The sequence below is a fragment of the Sciurus carolinensis genome, chromosome 4, assembly GCF_902686445.1.
Source record: "Sciurus carolinensis chromosome 4, mSciCar1.2, whole genome shotgun sequence".
NCBI classification, from domain to species: domain Eukaryota; kingdom Metazoa; phylum Chordata; class Mammalia; order Rodentia; family Sciuridae; genus Sciurus; species Sciurus carolinensis.
The window spans coordinates 153,027,762-153,045,924 of NC_062216.1; the positions used below are offsets into that span (position 1 = coordinate 153,027,762).

The 18,163-nt window shown below is 35.3% G+C and overlaps 1 protein-coding gene across 1 annotated transcript in view; it reads left to right on the plus strand.

The window, feature by feature from the left end:
- The window catches only part of Cfap54 (cilia and flagella associated protein 54), a 315,326-nt gene that overhangs the window by 72,275 nt on the left and 224,888 nt on the right, over positions 1–18,163 (plus strand). Inside the window, exons 18-22 of the mRNA XM_047551199.1 lie at positions 1,181–1,267; positions 1,356–1,477; positions 10,548–10,724; positions 14,222–14,314; positions 14,552–14,737. Coding sequence (XP_047407155.1) covers positions 1,181–1,267; positions 1,356–1,477; positions 10,548–10,724; positions 14,222–14,314; positions 14,552–14,737 — 665 coding nt within the window. The remainder of the gene's footprint in view (positions 1–1,180; positions 1,268–1,355; positions 1,478–10,547; positions 10,725–14,221; positions 14,315–14,551; positions 14,738–18,163) is intronic.

The window sequence follows — 18,163 nt, forward strand, 5'->3', positions numbered from 1 at the left end:
CTGGGTCGTCTTGGATTTTCCTCTGCTTTGTTGAACTACCACCCTAGCAAGATTATCACTTTGTTTCTCTTGTCTTTCTTCACTTGAGTGTGCTGCTGCCAGATTAATGTTCCCTAAATACTGTTTATGTCATTCTGATTCAAGAACTTCACAGTGGTTCCCTGTTGGTGACCGTGGTATTAAATATGACTCATCTGTGTCTGGCATTCAGTTTTTTTGAAATCCCATCCTTCTTATCTCCAATGATTATAATCAGAAGAGCTTAATTAGCATTTACAGAACCCTAGGTACTGAGAGAATGATGCATTACTTTCTGTTTTGCATTTCTGTCCCCATGCGAGTAAGTTCCCTTACCCTTTCCATTAAAGAAACCTTATATCCTTTAATGCTGTCTTTTGCCATCTTTTCATCAATCACTACCCCATCATGATGTGTATGAATTAGTACAAATAACTAAAACTCTATAAAACAGAGTAATTATAAGTTCACCATAGACACCCACAAATACCTTCCAAGGACAGAAACAAAATATTGCCAGGTCTCTTGAGAACAGGATATGAAAATCAAGAACCAGTCCAGCAGTTTCCATCTCCCTGGGACTGCATAGCTTCATCCTTTGTTCCCTCATCTGGTTTCCTTTCTTTTCTGGACCACCATGATGGTCATTAACAAACAGGCAACCAATTGCATTTCAGTTGAGCAGGCTCTGGTCTTCATGGGTACCAAGAATTCTTACAGGGGCCAAGATGAAACAGTTTTTCTAGAAAGGCTGATTGGTATCGGAACTTACCTTCTATACTTTACGAAAAAGGCAAAATGAACAGAAGTTCACTTTCTCCATGATTTAATTTAAGATGAAGTAAAAAAAAAAAATCAAATACTTTTACAATTTGGAAATTCTATGTCTTGGGGTATACCGTGACAAATAAAAGATGATTTGACAATAAACTACATCATAGTAAGTTTATTTAAATTTTTATCTATTAATAAAAAAGATAAAATAGAGGAAGCAGTAATTTTATTTTATGCTAAAATGAGTGATTTATTTCTCTTTCTTAAAAATTTGTTGCTCTTGTATTCTATTATGAACTATATGTGGTCCATTCTGAACAGGGGGACTCTTTAATGTTTTATTTCATATCTTGGACACAAACATGATTGTAATGAGAGTCTTCTTCAGTTTTGCAGGCTCCAACTGCTAGCAAAAACATTTCTGCCAAAGATTCAGAAAAGTTAAAACAATCTAGAAGTGATGGTTGTTTTACAGGTAATTAAGATTTGGATAACCTGTTTTTCCAAAAGAATTTGAATAATAGTTTTCATCTTTCCCTTTGGTAAAATGTTTGTTTTTGCAGAATTAAGTGTAATGAATAAAATAAAGAAGAACAAACTATCCAAAGCGATTTACTTAATGCAGAAAGCTCTTGTATTATTTGAGAAAGATGCAGACTGTATGACTTCACAGAACTTTTTGATGGTAATAATATTTCATTTTTGTTTTTACTACCGATGTACAATATATGCTAAATGAGTGATTTATTTCTCTTTCTTAAAAATAATTTGTTGCTCTTATATTCCTTTATGAACTATATGTGGCCCATTCTGAACAGGGGGACTGTTCTATTCCTCTAGTCCTGAACTTTCTTGAAATAAGAGCCTCTCTCTGTGGGAAAAACCTGTGTGGGAAGCCAAATAAAATCAGAAGGAGTTACAGTGAGGGAAATTACAATGTTGGCATGACACTGTGCTAGCCTTGTGCATTTCTTACCTTGGAAATAAAATGCTTAAAGTCCTTTGGCTAAAGTACCTTCTCTGTTGGATACTGATTATTTATGTTCCAAGCCTCTCATTTAAAAAAAATTTGTTCTTTTTAGATATATATGACAATAGAATGGATTCTCTCATTTCTTATTAACAATGGGGTTTTTTGTTTGTTTAGTTTTTGGGGGGGTGCTGGCAATTGACAGGGCCTTGTGCATACTAAGCACGTAATTTACCACTGAGTTGTCTGTCTGGCCCTTGTTGATACCTTTAATTGGGTTTCACTCTGGCCTGGAAATTGTTCTGTCTTCTTACAGATTCATTATATGTTGATATTAGTTTAATTTCCTGATGACAATCACATTTCAAGTTATGAGATCTTCTTTACTTTTGCCTCTATATATGACCTGTAAAAGTTTGATTGTGCTGGCTGTGTTGCTTAGCTTTTTCATTGCTGTGACATAATGCCTGAGATAAACAACTTGAAAGGAAGAAAACTTTATTTTGGTTCGTGGTGTCAGAGGTTTCAGTCCTTGGTCATTTGGTCCTGTTGCATTTGGGCCTGTGGTGAGGCAGTGCAACATGGTGGAAGTGTATGGCAGAACCTGTTCACTCATGGTGGCTGGGAAGCAAGAGAGAGGAGGGGCCCGGATCCCTTCAAGGGCAATGACCTGACTTCCCCTTATCAAACCCCATCTACTAAAGATTCCACCACCTCCCGGTAGTACCATAAGCTGGGGACCAAGTCTTTAACATGTGAACCTTTGGGGGATATTTAAAACCCAAAGTATAGTATTGGCTAAGTGAAGGTCACATGAAGACAAAGAGTAATGCTGCAAATAACTTGATGATAAGGGAAGGAAAGAAGTAGGTCAAAGCTAGGAGAAGGATACAGAGTTGTGGGGTTTAAGAGAAAAAATTAGTATATTACTATGCTAATGATGAAAAGCCAGAACAAAGAGAGAAATTGAAGACATGAGAGGTTAACGTGTGAAGTGAATGTATGAGGTGAAGTCCTACAGAAGAAGTAAAAGGATGAGATTGAAAACACAGATAAAGGGAACCATTTTCAGCTGAGGGTGGGCTGCAGGGCAAACCCCTCATGCTTTGATGTAGCAGGGAAGGAGCAACTGACATATGGTAGGCATGAGTCAGGGGATTGAGTTGATGCTTTCTTACCTCAATAATTTGATGAAGTAGGAGGCATAGGTATCTGTCAGAAATGGTGGTGGGGGAGCAGTTGGAATAGGGAGGGGGAAGATGATTGGAGAGTGGGGAAAAATAGATGAGCTCCCTCCAAGAAAAAGGACTGGCCAGCATCGTGAAGTTCTAGCGGAGGTTGGAGAACAAGAGCCCCATCCTCACAGTGATGCGGCGTTATTCTAATGTGATACTTTGGGTAGAACTGAAGCAGAATGTTTGTGACAGCAGAGACTTCTGCAGGATTTTTTTTTTTTAAATAAAGGTAGGGATTAAATTGTTCATGGTATGAAAAAGAAATGAGTGCAGATTGAATGGGGAAGAAAGTATAACACCATCAGGGTGGCTGTGGACATATCAAAAGACCAGACATCTCTGTGAGAACAAATCAGGGGCCAGACAGGAGGGAGTGAAAGAGTGGGCAGGATAAGTACTTGAGAATACTGAGAATATTGAGAATATTGGAATTCAAGATTTCTCTATGTAACACTTTCTGACCAACTATCTATCAATTTATGCATCCAGTAAATAATTTTGAGTGCCTGTGATTTATTCAGCAAATATTTATTGAAAGTTCACTACGTGTCTGGTATTAGGGGAGTGCAGGGGATAAAAACAAACAAAAAATCATTTACTTATTCAACAAATATTGATGGACTGCCTTCTCTTCGTGGTCCTGCCTTTCTGGTCCTTGCCTGCTCTTTGTGGTCCTTGAAATTTAAATTTAGTCTGTGGAAACATAGACGATTAAATAGATAATTATGGGCCCATTTTGTAGGTGCTTTAATTGCAAGAGTGCTGGGAGAATTCAGGGGAGTGCCTAACTCAACAGTGGGGGGCGATGAAGGAAACCTCCAGAGAGAGCTCACGTGAAGTTGAACCCTGAAAGACTGGTGACCCGAGGTGACTATTGAAAGACACACAGAATACAATTGAGTACTGAAAGAATACCAAATATCCAGAGAGAGAAGAGGACAAAGGGCAGAAAGGATATTTCAGGTAGAGAGAAAAGTGTGTCCAAAGGTCCCAAAGGTACCAAGGTCTTAGAGCACTTGTCATCCTGTGGGTCCTTCAGTGTAGCTGCTTAGCTGCAACAGGGGTAGAGAAGGGTAGAGAGAAATACATGAGACCAGAGAGAAAGTAGAGGTGAGTCTTAATAAGTCTTTTACATCAGGCTTTGGATGGACAGATGCTGCCATTGTTTAAGGTGGGGAAGTCTGTCCTGGCAGTATTAGGGAAGAGCTTCTTTAAATTTGAATTTCCAGCATTCAAAAGATGGAGTTTTATGGCAGTTTTGGGTAGTCTGAAGTGTCAAGGCTAAGAGGACTCTGATCTTTGAAGACTTCTGGGGTGTGTTCCCAGCAATGTTTTTTGGCAGGTGTCTCTATGGCCACATGCTTGGGGGAGTGATACTTCAGTACTATTTCTATGGAAAATAAACCTTCTCTTTCTTTTAGAAATTCTTCCAACCAATCCTGTGGGCTCTTGGATCCTGAAGGGAGTAAAACCTCTGGGATTTTCCCCTTGATTGTATCATGACTCAGTTTTGTTTTTATACTGCTGTAATATGTTCCTTCCTCCCACTGAGTCTGGGGGCATCCTGGAAAGATGGGAAATCTCAAGTTTCTAGTACATATCTTTTCCTTCTGCTTCTTAAATGAAACTATTTTAACTTAAGAAAAATTGTGAGTATTGTGTCTTATTAGGATAGACTCATGAGATGTATTTAGAGGTTCTGCTTTTTATGAGGGATCCTCTGCAAGGATTTTCACCCAGTAGGAACATGCCGAATATTTATTTGAAGTCCTGTAATCGTCTGTAGCCACCTCTGCTCCTCAGTGGTAGTTTTTATCCAAGTGTTAAGGCTTAATGATCAGTCCTCAGGGTACTCTCCTAAACAATGATGCTATGGCTCAAATAATTGCCAAACTTTCTTTCTTTAAAGAAGACAAATAAACTTCTTTCCCTTGGCAACCATTTTCTGCTGGGTATATTACAGAATGTTTTGCATTATCATGCTCTTGTAATAAAATTGTCCCCAAATCAGTAATTGATGTGTCACCTGATACCATAAAAAGGCATGAAAAGCTTGGGTCTCTTCTGGACTCTTAAATAATTCATACCTTGTCTTAGTTTTCAAAACTTTTCTGTCCTTGTGGGTCCAGATAATCTCATCAGGTGTCTGTTTTATTTCAAATCAATTAAAAGTGGACCAACTTTTTACCATGAATGAGGGACAAATCTTTGGTAATAACCTGTTAACCTTCCAAATGAGATGACTGGCTTTTTTCTTGATATGAAGGTTTATTTTTCCTATTTTTCTGTCTTGGTGGTTTGATGTCTAGAAGTCCATTTTGTCTTTTAATGCATTTTATACCGTCTGTTTACTTAAAAGGACTGCACCAATCCTGTATGCCCTTGGCCTTCTACTTGATCCTGTTGTGCCTAGTCCACTCCAGAGTCCGCCAGTGGGCTTTCAGCATCTTTACAGAAGAAATTTCTCAATGGAAAGAGAAAGAAATGTCCCTCATTTTAAGTGCTAAGGGTTTGCAGGCAGCATTTCATACTGTTGTTTTCTGTATTGCATCCATTTCCTCTTTCAAATATTACCTTTTAAGGAATTTCTGTAATCAGGAACCCTAAGAGGAAGACCAGTGATGCTAGTGAAGCAAGTTGATTGACCCCTCCTTGGAGTCCAGATCTTCAGTACGGGGATGAAAAGACTAAAACTTTAGTCTACACACCCCAGTAGAAAATGATTACCAAGGAAAAGAAGCTTATTTGTCTTGTTTAGGGAAGGAAACTTTGTCAAGTCATTCCTTCTGGTATCCCTGTCCTGATCATATGATAACCATGTTCTATAGGTCCTCGACCTGTCAGGGATGCTTTGGTCCAGACCTGGTTCTCCAATGGTTTCTGCTACAAAAAAACAAAACAAACAAACAAACAAACAAACAACCCCCCCCCCCACAAAAACCCAATTGTTGCATCTAGTTTTCTCCTGAAGCTATTTGTTGGAACCTAAATGAATCTGCAGTTGAGATGATATTAACAGTTCCAGATTCCGGTAATACTACCGGTAATAGCAAAGGAGTATTATGCTTTAGCAGATTATTTTTTTGTAATTGATACAAAATACGATTGTGTAGTCACATTTTGGAACCTGAACTAATGGTGAAGCTCAGAGTCAGTCAAAATTCTAATAACTCCTGGACTTAATATTTTTCAAATTTACTTGTTGGTATGGTATCCCTTAAATATCACTCTGTTGACTATCCCAACAGTAATTGGATTTAATTGTTTTTTTCTATTTTGTGGCATTTAAGTCAATTCTATTTGCTTCTTTTTTAAAGGGGGGAAGGAGGAGTGTGTGTATATATATATATATGATATATATGTGTATATATGTATATGATTTCATATATCTTCTCACTTCTTAATTATTCCATGCTGAACTCTTCCTTATAAAGGAGCCAACCATTTCTTATTGTGACCCCTCCCCTCCTATGGGGTCATGTTTTGACCTGCAGGTTTCATACTACTGACAGAATATTTTAGCATATTTATGTATTAGCATATTTACATATTATTTAGCATATTATGCATTTTTGTTTTCCTTTCAAGTGTTTTAAAGGTTCTTCATGGAAAACTTCATCTAGGTTGCCTTTCCATGTGTTTTTTCTTTTAACTTAGCTTTGTATTGAGACAAGATAGCACAGGGGTTAGGTTTAGGAATATAAAGGTCTTGGATTAGAGTTCTGCTTCAGCTGCGGATTAGCTGTGTGACCTAAGTCAAGTAATTTATACTCTGTTAGTTTTAATTTCTTCATCTGTAAAGTGGGATTCTTGGGAAGTTTCAATGAAATGATGTATTTAAATGCTTAGCTTTTGGTACAGAATCGGCTGTCAATTAAAAGTTAGCCTTTATTATTATTACTACTTTCACTTTAAGCACTCTGAAACATTCTTTTTGAACTATTTTCTGTTGCTTCAGATATTTCTCTTTATAAAACTACACATTTCTTTCTTTGTTTTCTCTTAGATTTATCTTATGAATTGCCTATTTAAATCTCAGCAATATTCCCAGGGTTCTTGGGTATGACTTAATCTACTTTTCTTCTTCTGCCATGCACATCATCATGTTGAGAACCCACACTATACCTCAGGGAGGTCTGCTCAATAGGTAGTAAATGGGGCACTTTATCATTCCAGTCCTGTGATAGCTGTTTACATATGTCTTAATCATGCCCTCAAGATTGCATTACATCTTTCCATTAGTGTTTTGCTGCACTGTGGGTGTCAAGCTTGTGTCAAATGTATTTAACGTCAACCTGTCTTCATCAGCACTGGGTAGCTTGTGAAGAGAGGCAGGTCTTGTTTTCTCTAATGGAAGTTGTAGGCAGAGAAATTTAATCCAGATAAAGATGCTCTGGACCTGACTTGTTTTGCAGCACACTGTGGCACATAGCACCACTGAAAAAACAGTCAGAACTTATTCCCCTTGTGAATTGGCATAGAAGTCCCTTCCTATTGAGGTTCCTTGGATGAACCTTTCTCTTGGATAGATAAAGGATTATTTCTTCTTTCAAGGTTAGTGAACCCTTGTAATTTCCCAATTCTGTGCTAGACAAGGGGAGGAAGTGAGGTTTTAGTTTTTTTCCATTGTGTGATAAGTCATATAAGTCATGGAAATCTACTTGATTTCTGATTAGGGAATGTTATTTAGATTTTGCCATTAAAATACTTTAGTTGTTGCAAATAACATATTCTTATTGATGACACTATCTCAAAATTGGGGGTAACTGGTCTCATGGGAATTGTTTTTTTCTTGATTCCCACTCTCCATGCTATTTACTTGTTTCTAGTTAAAGAATCGAATCCCCTTAAGAAACCCTCAATCACTTTCTTATACATGAAACCTAATTGAATGATCAGTGTTTTGACTCAATTTGAATTCTAATTTTTATCTGGCATTAGGGTTGGTCTTGAGTTCTATTATAGAATTTATTTGATTTCCCAAAACCAAGGACTGTGTTTTCAACTTTTATTTCATGACCTTTTATTAAAAATTTAATACTTTTGCTAACCTGTTTCAAATTGGGCCATGGAATCTGAGTTGGAGGTTAAGACTCAATCAGAACATTTAAATCATGCTAGTTTAAATACATTATAAAAAAAATCTTCTCTTCTGTTTCCTCTTCCATCATAATTTAGTATGTTTTTCATTCATAACACATCAGTTGAACCCAAAGAAGTAAATAAAGCACTGTCTCTTCCACTAAGACACTTGTTGTTTAGAGGCTGTGTATATTTGTGCACACAAGTAACATATTGTAAATATCTGCTAAAATAAAGACAGTGAAGAGCTTGGACTATCTAAGTGCATGGTGCTATCTTAGAGGTGTCAGATGATGCTCAGGTGGGTCTTGAAGCAGAGAAGTTGTAAGATCCTCTAGGAAGAGGGAATTTCTTGGGCAGTGACTCAGAGGCATGAAAAAGCATAGTGTTCTCGGGATGAGTGAAGTCTTTTCTTTCGTAGCTTCAGATGTTAGGTTGGATACAGAGGTCAGTATGAGAGAGGGAAAGTATAGAAAAGGAGATAAGGCTAGAAAATAAATATGGTCATGATCAGAACGAAAGGCCAATAGAAAGGGTTGAGGAGTCATTGAAGGGCAAGAAGAGCAGGGGACTAGAGATGGAGAGAAGGGTAGATCTGCTCATTTAAACCAGTGGTTCCCAGTCCTTGCTATCCTTCAGATGTAGCGACATATCCTTGGCATTTGTTAATAAGACAAATGGTTCAGTCTTACCCTGGAGGTTCTAATTTTGGGTTGGGAACAAACCACCTTAAAATTTTAAATAAACTCCAGAGGTGATACTGATCAATAACCAGTCTGAGAAATGTCTGTGTGATAGCCCATGACAGAGAGCAGGCAGGTTTTAATCCTTTCTGGGCTCACAGGCATAGAGAGAAGGTGCTAGAGTCTAGCTGGAAGACGATCATGTCCAGTTGGTTTACTGGAGCAGGAGCTACCTCACACAATTTTGGGATTACATGTGGGCAATCCAGGGCAGGTGGCTAGTAAATTGAGATGGGGTCAAAGACAGGATGCGCTAATATCAGGGCATGTGGGCCAGCACTGCAGGTTTATTTTATAGGCCCCAAACATAATTCAGAGGAAGGATGTGTCTCCAGATTTTCAAGGTATTAGTCTCCTTCCCTATTGTTGCATAATTTTTCCTTAACCTGATTTTACCTGTTCTGATGTAATCTGAAGTATCCTGATCTTTATAACCTGTGATGCAAATGAAGATATATTAACAAAATGCTCAAAATAGAATATCTTTTGTTTCCCTTTGGTTCAACTTTGAAGCACACTCAAATCCTATTTCTAGTCTCAACCTTTCTTTTGAGTTTGAGGTCCAGATTTCCAAATGGAAAATTTTAGCTCTACATGTCTCCTATAGGGAAAGCAGCACAGGTTTTTTATCAGAGTGAATATACTTGGAATTTGATAGACATATTGCCCTCTCATTTCCAGGTTCTTTTCTTTTGCGTTTGTTAAATTAGATACAATTTCCAGAATAAAATGGAATAGTGGCCTTTGTCTCCTTCTGGATTTTATTAGTAATTCTTTTAGTGCTTCACTATTAGCACTAAGAGTGCTATCTTTGGACTTTTATGATATTTTGGCATTAACTACAAGTAATATTTTAATGATGCTAGAGAGAGAACTTTCCTAGTTTATCAAGTTTATAAAAAATCAGTAATTATTGTTAAAAATGTTCAAGTATGGGGGCTGGGGAGATAGCTCAGACGTAAAGTGCTTGCCTTGCAAGCACAAGGCCCTGGGTTCAATCCCCAGTACCCCCCACAAAAAAATGTTCAAGTATCTTAGAAAAGTAAAAACTAGTGGAGCAAGTTTACCTAGGACTATCAAGACTAAAATATTATTCATTATAAATTATTTTAACTATTAGTTGAGCAGTCCTGATATTCTAATATTATTAGGAAATTTAATTATCACTGCTGAATTTATTTAGCCTTACTTTTGAAATATTATTTAGATCTTATTTTATGTTCTCTTTGTTTTATATGTTATCTCTTTGTATAACCTTTGAAAAAAGCAATTGCTTTTCTTTCAAGTTAACAGAATAAGTATTTTTGTCTATTTTTTTCATTTTTCTGACATCTCAGAAACTCTTAATGTTCATGTCACAAACTTCATTTCTCAGTAGTTTCATACCTGAAAGTCATACTTCAAGGTGCACTAATCAATATAAATGAATATGATTGTGCTATGAGCTTCTTAAGGATAATGAAATATGATGGTGATATTCACAGTTTAGTTTTAAAATAGAATGACTCATATTAACATAGGATAATACATTAGACATATAAATATGCTATTGGTGATCATGTTTAGCCTTATTTAGTAGCCATTTTCTAATTCTGCATAATTATATATAGGTATATAAAATGATTGCATATAGAAAGATAATGTTTAACATAATCTGTCTTCTGCAAATATAAAGGAGGTTCAACCTATTGAAATGTGTTTTTCTCTTTCCACACTTCATTATAGGAAGCGTATTCTTTAATTGCGAAAGTTGAAGCAGAACAAAATGCCCTATATTCATATCAGAAATATTTGGAAAGCTCAAAAAGAAAGAAGAACAGAATCCCTCCTCCACCTCTGCTGCTATCCCGAACTCATTGTTCTGTGACACTGAAACCTACTCCGTTTATTTCCGATGTTAAGGTATGGTGCCCATTATGATCTCTGCCTCATGCAAAGCAACATAAATACTTTTATGATTATAATAATTCATACTTTTATTGTTTTTAGGACCCAATTAGTCTTATTTATAGGCACTAAACTCTGGATTAGTATGTCTAATCTATAGTATTTTATGACATTTCCCCTTTATTCCACTTATGCCATTGGTGATCATGCTTAGTCTTATTTAGTAGCCATTTTCTAATTCTGCAAAAATCATTCAATGATTGAGATATATATGCTTCCAAGGCTCATGTGTTCTATATAGCCATGCTGTCTCCAAACATATGGTAAGGAGAAACAATAAAGAAGCAATTCCCTCTAGGTATCTTTGTCACCGTGACACAGTTGTATGCTGACACCCTAGTGTGCTCAAGATGAAGTCCTTCCTTGAAGTGGAATCAGACATTTGAAGTAGAAGTGAAGTTATTTTCAGAGCCAGTAGTGGAGATGAGGCAGCAGAGTGCAGAAATTTCGAGATGGTGAATCTGTCCAAAGTTTTTCCAAGTAAATGTGAATTCATTTAATGTAAATAAGTGACAATTTCAACCATGTTTTATGATTTATGATTTATAAATCACAAATCTTCCTGTATTTTTTAGTATGATCCTTTTCTCCCATCCTGGATGCCTTGGAACTTGGCCTAACTATAACTAAAATTTGAAATTTAGTTTTCTAATAAGAATTTGGTTCCACTTAATTTATATTTAAATTTTGCATTTTCTTCTTTTGGATGATCAACATGTTCTTTGATAATGTATACAAAAACAGAGCTTTATCTTTGATTCTTGATACCATGTTTTGCATGCAAAAACTTTGAAGTTAAGTAGATTTAGATTTAAAATTCTAGCTTCCTTCCTTACTAGCAATATAACTTTAGGGAGGTGAAGTACATTTTCTGAAGATTTTTTTTTTCATTTGTAAAGTGTTTTCCATGAAAATAAAATGAGATTATGTAAAATGTTCTTGTCATATCAACTGATATCTCCCCACTACTTTTGTTAAACATATGTAATAAAGTTTATCAAAAATAGTTAGTGGAGTTGTTAGACTGATTACACTAGTTTGTGGTAATCTTCATGACATGCTGTTCAAGAAGCATCTGTTGATGCTATGCATTTGTCTAAAATCTATCAAACTCTGTGTGAGGTAATTGAAGTATAAAGTTAAACATAGATGAAGTGCTGTTCTGTTCTTTAAGGAACTAGTAGGAGATAATAGTATTTTTGGATTGTGGGACTAAAAGTAGCACTCATAGTGATATTTGATTGTAGGACTAAAAGTAACATTTGTTTTATATCCAACTGTGCTGTAATAAATGCGCTATTTTTATTGCTAGCAGTTTTAAAGTTCAACTTGGATATTTTTGGTAATTTGTTGAAGAATAGAACTAAACTGATTTGGGAAAATTAGTACAGAATGAAGAATGGATGGTTTACTTTTTGTTTTCAAGTATCTTGGCTTATTTAACCAAAATCTTATTTGTTGCATATTTCAATCTAGTGGCTTGTTTGTTTTAATAATGCTTGGAAGTAGGAAGATACAAGAGTCCTATATTTGGCCTGCAGTTCTTGTATTTGTCAGTTGGCACGTTATGTGAAGTTGATATAAATGACAGATCAGGAGGGATGTCCCTGGCAAGATCACCTACTATTGCCTACTCATCAGCACTAGGTGGTGCCATGGGTCTGGATAAGTTTTCTGGTTTGCAGATTCAGCCATCTTTTGTCTTGTCGAAACCTCATGTTAAGACATTCATTTCATTAAAATCTGTTTTTATAGTTGAAAATGCTAATGCTATTTATATTATTTATGAAATCTTCCTTCCAAAGTTAGTGATTTGTTCATGATGTCTCTATTCTTATGTAGATTCTAATTACACATTGCTTCTTAGAGTTACACAAACTAAGATGTTTCCATCAGTGGAACAAAATAAAAACATAAAATCTGCTTGTAAAAATGCTTTTAAAGAGAGTTTTACCTTCCAAATTCTGTTTTACATGGCATAACTTAGAACAGTAACAGTCTAAGTCATATAACACAGTCTTTCTTTTTTTTTTAAAGCCCTATTAAAAGTGATGCTCTTTTTGTATGGGAAATCAAGGGAAGTCTATTCCAATTTTCTGGTGAGATTCATCTGATTTCTTTCTCCTGACCTCCATCTTCCAGGTTCCTTCAGTGTACTTTCTTCCTTACAGTTCTCCTGCCTTTGAATGGTGCTCTTTAATTAGTTGTATATATCATAATCACCTGAGAAATTTCCATTAAAGCACAAGGGGCCAGACAATTATAACAAGCCAGGCAGACTTGTATAGCTGCAATTTAAAAAATGGTTGATTCTGTACAAACTATTTTTTAAAGCGATTCTGGTACTCAGAGTTGAGACCCACTGTATAGATTAGATAGCCCGCCCCCTCCCCCCCAATTAGGATTTTTCTTTTGACTTGGAGGAAGGAGAAGTAGATATAGGGTGTCAAAGGCATTTGGTTTTTATAAAGGCAATTACATTTTCCCTTCCCTGTAGTTTAGGAGTTACTTCTGGGAAAAGGGACAGCCACGGTAGTGACCCCAATGACCTGCAGCAGTATGGCTTATTCATAATACCACTCCCTTAGTGCTCCCTTTTTTCTCTACAGTGAGAACATAGTTCATTCCAATAATGTACCTCCATTATCTCAACATTTTGGCAGAAGGGCCATTGTCTAACTATTTAATCAAGTTTAAGTTTAGTTTCTGTGATTTGTATTTCATGTTTGGTTTATGTCTGTATTTAAAAATTATCAAAGTAATGTCATGATTCAGAAAACTATAAAGTGAAGAAAAAAACAACAAAAAAGTATGCATTTAAAAAAAAAGAAGAAAACTCTAAACTGGAGAAAGAACTTACTCAAACTCCACCACTATCCTTATTTAGGAGCATTATTTTCCAGGCTTTTTTGTATATATTTTTACATTTTATTTTAAATATTATAATTGGGTAACTTGCTTTTTGTCATATATTATTATATAAAATATACAAATCATTTCAGTGTTGATATTTTTTCCATCAGGTCATAACTTGAGTCCATCAAGATTAAGTTATCTTTGAAGTCACCTTCTGCTCTGGGGCAAAATTATTTAGCATCTCTCCATTTTTATGACAATAGTCATGCCATCTCATGGGGATGCTATGAATATTAGAAAGTATGTGTCAATTTTCTAGCAATACTTAACACAGGAATTACGCAATTAATGGTAGTTAAAATAATTAATAATGAAAATATTTTAGTCTTTATTGCCCCAGCTAAGTTAGTCCTGAATTTGTCTTTACTTTCATAAGACTGAACCTAAGCGTATTTGTAAATATATTTCATATTTAAAAAAAACTGGAAGAGTTACATTTTTATTTATAAAAGTACTCCTTTTGCTTACATTGAGATAAAGAAGTTAAATGTCTTTTAAACAGACTTAAATGACGGGCTCATCTCTCTCCTCGGCAGGTGTCCTGGTACTGCATTTTGGGTTGTAAAGCAGAAGGAAGTTATGGAAAAGTGAGGCTAAATAACAATCATCTCCCAAATTCAGGAGAAGCGGTATGTTATATTAAATGTCAGGAAATCTTATCAAAGTCTCAATAATGACAATTGTTTTTTCCCCACATAAAGTCATTATTTCAAATAATTTATTCTAATTTCAACTTGGATCATAACTAAAATCCAACTGTGGAAAAATGTTTTTGTTTTTTATTTATAAGTGTAGCCTAATTATAATTTAAAAGTCACATTATTTTAATTTTCCATATGTAACTCAAAATATGTTTTTGTTAATAGATTCCAGCTGACGGTAAAAGTATTTTTGAAGTGAAAGGTTTAGAAATGAATGAAAAATACATATTTGCGGTTGCTGCTTATTCTTCTAATGGGAAGCTTGTTGGTGATGCTATTGGGGAGACAACTAAACCAATTCTGGTTTACCCACCTCTTTCTACTGTTACTACTCGGATGTACCTGACGCAGGTAGAAGAGATTTCTGCTAACTTTTCCCACTATTGTTTCACTGTTAAGCACATACTAAGTAATTTCTGATGGAAGAAAAATCACAGCAGATATTCTAAAGCTCCCCTAATACTTATTTTCCATGATTGCAGGTTAGTCACGTAAAATATGAATCATTCCTTCTCCTTTTAGTTAGTTTTCATCTTTACAATAACATTTCCCCCTGGATTACAAATGTAATACATAATAATTTTAGAAGTGTTGGAAAATACTGAGATGCATATAGAGGAAAATAAATATTATCTGTTATCACCCAGAGTAGCAGCTCTTACCCTGGGGCAATTTTGTCAATGTCTGGAGACATTTTGGGTTGTCACAACCTAGTGGGATGCTACTGGCATCTAGTGAGAAGAGACTGGGGATCCTCAGCAACCTACAATGCAGGAGACAGCTTTCTATAGCAGATTATCCAGCTCAAAATGTCAGTACTGCCAGGATTGAGAAACCCTGATCCAGAGACATCCTTTCATTTTTGTGTGTCTATTTACCTGTTTATCTATTTACAGATGTATAAATGCATATATGTACATGTATATGATTTTCTGTATAATATGTAGTTTAAATCATAATATGCATGTTATTTTATAACCTAGTATTTTCATTTCATATATAATTGTCATTTTTTCATTCCTTGAGGGTGTTTTTCCAAAATATTTTTAAATAACTCCATGGTATTGAATCTTACAGATGTCCCATAGTTTATTTAGTAATTATGGCTGAACATTTAGATGTTTTCAGGTTTTTACTATTATCTAAAAGTTTGATACATATCATTGAATATTAATCTTTGCTTGTATACATGATTACTTTCTAAATTCATAGAAGGAATTTTCTAAATCAATAGAGGCAGACAGACCTGAGTTCAAATAACAGATCCTCACAATAACCATGTGATACTAAGCAAGTAATTATCATCTGTGAAGTGGGAATAATTGTAGTACCTCCCAGAGGCATTATAAGTATTAAATGAAAGTATGCATATCATGTGCATCTCATATGTTTAACCATAGAACTTATCACACAGTAAACACTGAATAAATATTATTATTTTAAGCTATGGATATACTCATGAATTAATGTTTTTGCTGAAATAAATGTTGTCTGATGTTATGGTTTGGACATAAGGTGTCCCCCAATAAAGCTCATTTGTTAGGCAATGTAGAAATGTTCAGAGGTGAAATGATTAGATTATGAGGACTATAACCTCATTGTGGATTAATACATTTGATGGATTAATAATTTGAGTGGGCTGGTGGGTGGTAACTATAGGCAGGTGGTGGAGGCTGGAGGAAGTAGGTCAGTAGGGGCATGCCCTTGGGCATTATATGTTGTCCCTGGCTCCTCTCTCTCTTTATCTCTCTCTGTTTTTCTGTTTCCTGGCTGTCATGACCTGAGCAGTTTTCCTCTGCGACACTCTTCCACCAAGATGTTCTGCCTCACCTCAGGCCTAAAGCAATAGAGTGAGAAGACCATGCATTGACACTGTGAGCCCAAAATAAACTTTTCCTCCTCTGAGTTGTTCTTGTCAGGTATTTTGGTCACAGCAACACAAACCCAACTTAAAACATGTCACCAGTGAAAAGAACACTAGAGTGACTCATTGACCTAGGTCTCAAGCATCTAATTTTAAGTCTATTGTTAGCTGTAGAGCTGATGGCTATTCTAAATTTTTGTTATATTCTATGGTGCTATTTTTTCTCTTAATAGTTGATTAGTGTGCTAAGCTTAGATCTTACTTGAATTTTATATTATCATATTTTTCACAGAAAATTAAATTGAAGGAATTGCTAGGATTTGTCTAGCATTAGTTTAGCATGTCATATTGGCTCATGGTTTTCTGGTATTTTGATTTCTTTGGAATTTAATATGTTCCCTAATTTGCAATGATGAAGTTATTGTGAGGAACTGAATATTTCATCAAGGCCTAATTTTTCTCCAGGGAGTGGTTTGACTCTTGGGCTCCGTTTGGCAGAACTCTCATTGAAAGTTAATAAAACTAAGTCCAAGCTATACTGCTGGGATAATGAGAAGTGTCATGAAGTAATGACCTGTGTTTCTTTATTGATACTATATTTGCAGTTCTATAGTTCATTCATGACAGTTTATGGTCATTCTCTCTCATAATGTTAAGTGTTTCAAGCAAAACTTCCTCACTTATTAAACCTCCTTAATTTTTAACTTAAGTTTAAGTTTTTAAATTCTGGCTTCACATGCCTTTCCTTTGGAAGTGCCATCTAATTTTCATTAAAGTGGTTAGTTTTTAGTTTCAGGACAGTTCTTGTCTTTAAAACATATTATCATAAATGTTTTAAAGTAAAATGCAGAGATATTTTACTAAATGCCTATGATTAATTTGACTTTTGAGATTTTAGGTTGTACTTTTATTCAACATTATCCTATAAACATTAATAAAGTCAGGTGAATCTTTAACAGGTTTTCCATTAATACAGAAGCTAGAATTAGTCTACCTGGAATTTTTTTTTGTAGGATTTTTTTGAATTACATTCTTTGTGTAACTGTTTCTCTTCTTTTTGGCCTCATTTCTTTTTATTTTTCTTCTTTAAGTAGGGAAAATGACTAGGTGATGTGAATACTGTATTTTATGTTTAAAACTAGAAATCTGTGAAAAGTATTCTAGTTTTGACTTTAGAGATTATGATTTTAGGCAAGTTATTTCATCCTGTTTTTCCTGTCTGAGTATACTGTTGAACTATAAAGTCAATAGTGAGGGAGCACAATGGATTTTTGAGATAAGGAAATGGGAACATCATCTATTAAAAACCAACGTACATTTTAAAATTCTTTATTCCATTTGTTGTTGATGGACACTTAGGTGGTTTACTTATCTTGGCTCTTGTGAATATGGGAATGCAGGCGTCTTTTTGGCATGCTGATTTTAGTTCCTTTGGGTATCTATTCAGTATTAGAATTGATGAATTAATTCTACTTTTAGTTTTCTGAGGAACCTCCATAGTGTTTTCCAAATGACTCTACTAATTTACAGTACCACAAACAGTGTTATAAGGGTTCCCTTTTCTCCTTGCCAACACTTGCTATCTTTTATCTTTTTAAGTCAGTCTAACCAGGTGTGAGGTAATATCGCATTGTGGTTTTAATTTGCATTTCTCTGATGATACATACAGAGTGGAAAACTGTTCAACCTTAAAAAACAGGAAATTCTGTGGATGGACCTAGAGGACTGTAAGTGAGATAAGCCATAAGTCAGTCATAGAAGGAAAAAAAAATATGTAATTTCGCTTATGTGTGAAATATAAAATATACTCTCACAGATGGAGAGAGTAGAATGATAGTTATGAGAGGCAAGGATTAGGAGTAGATAGAGGAAGGGGAGATACTGGTCAGCAAACATAGTTACAGTTAGAGAGG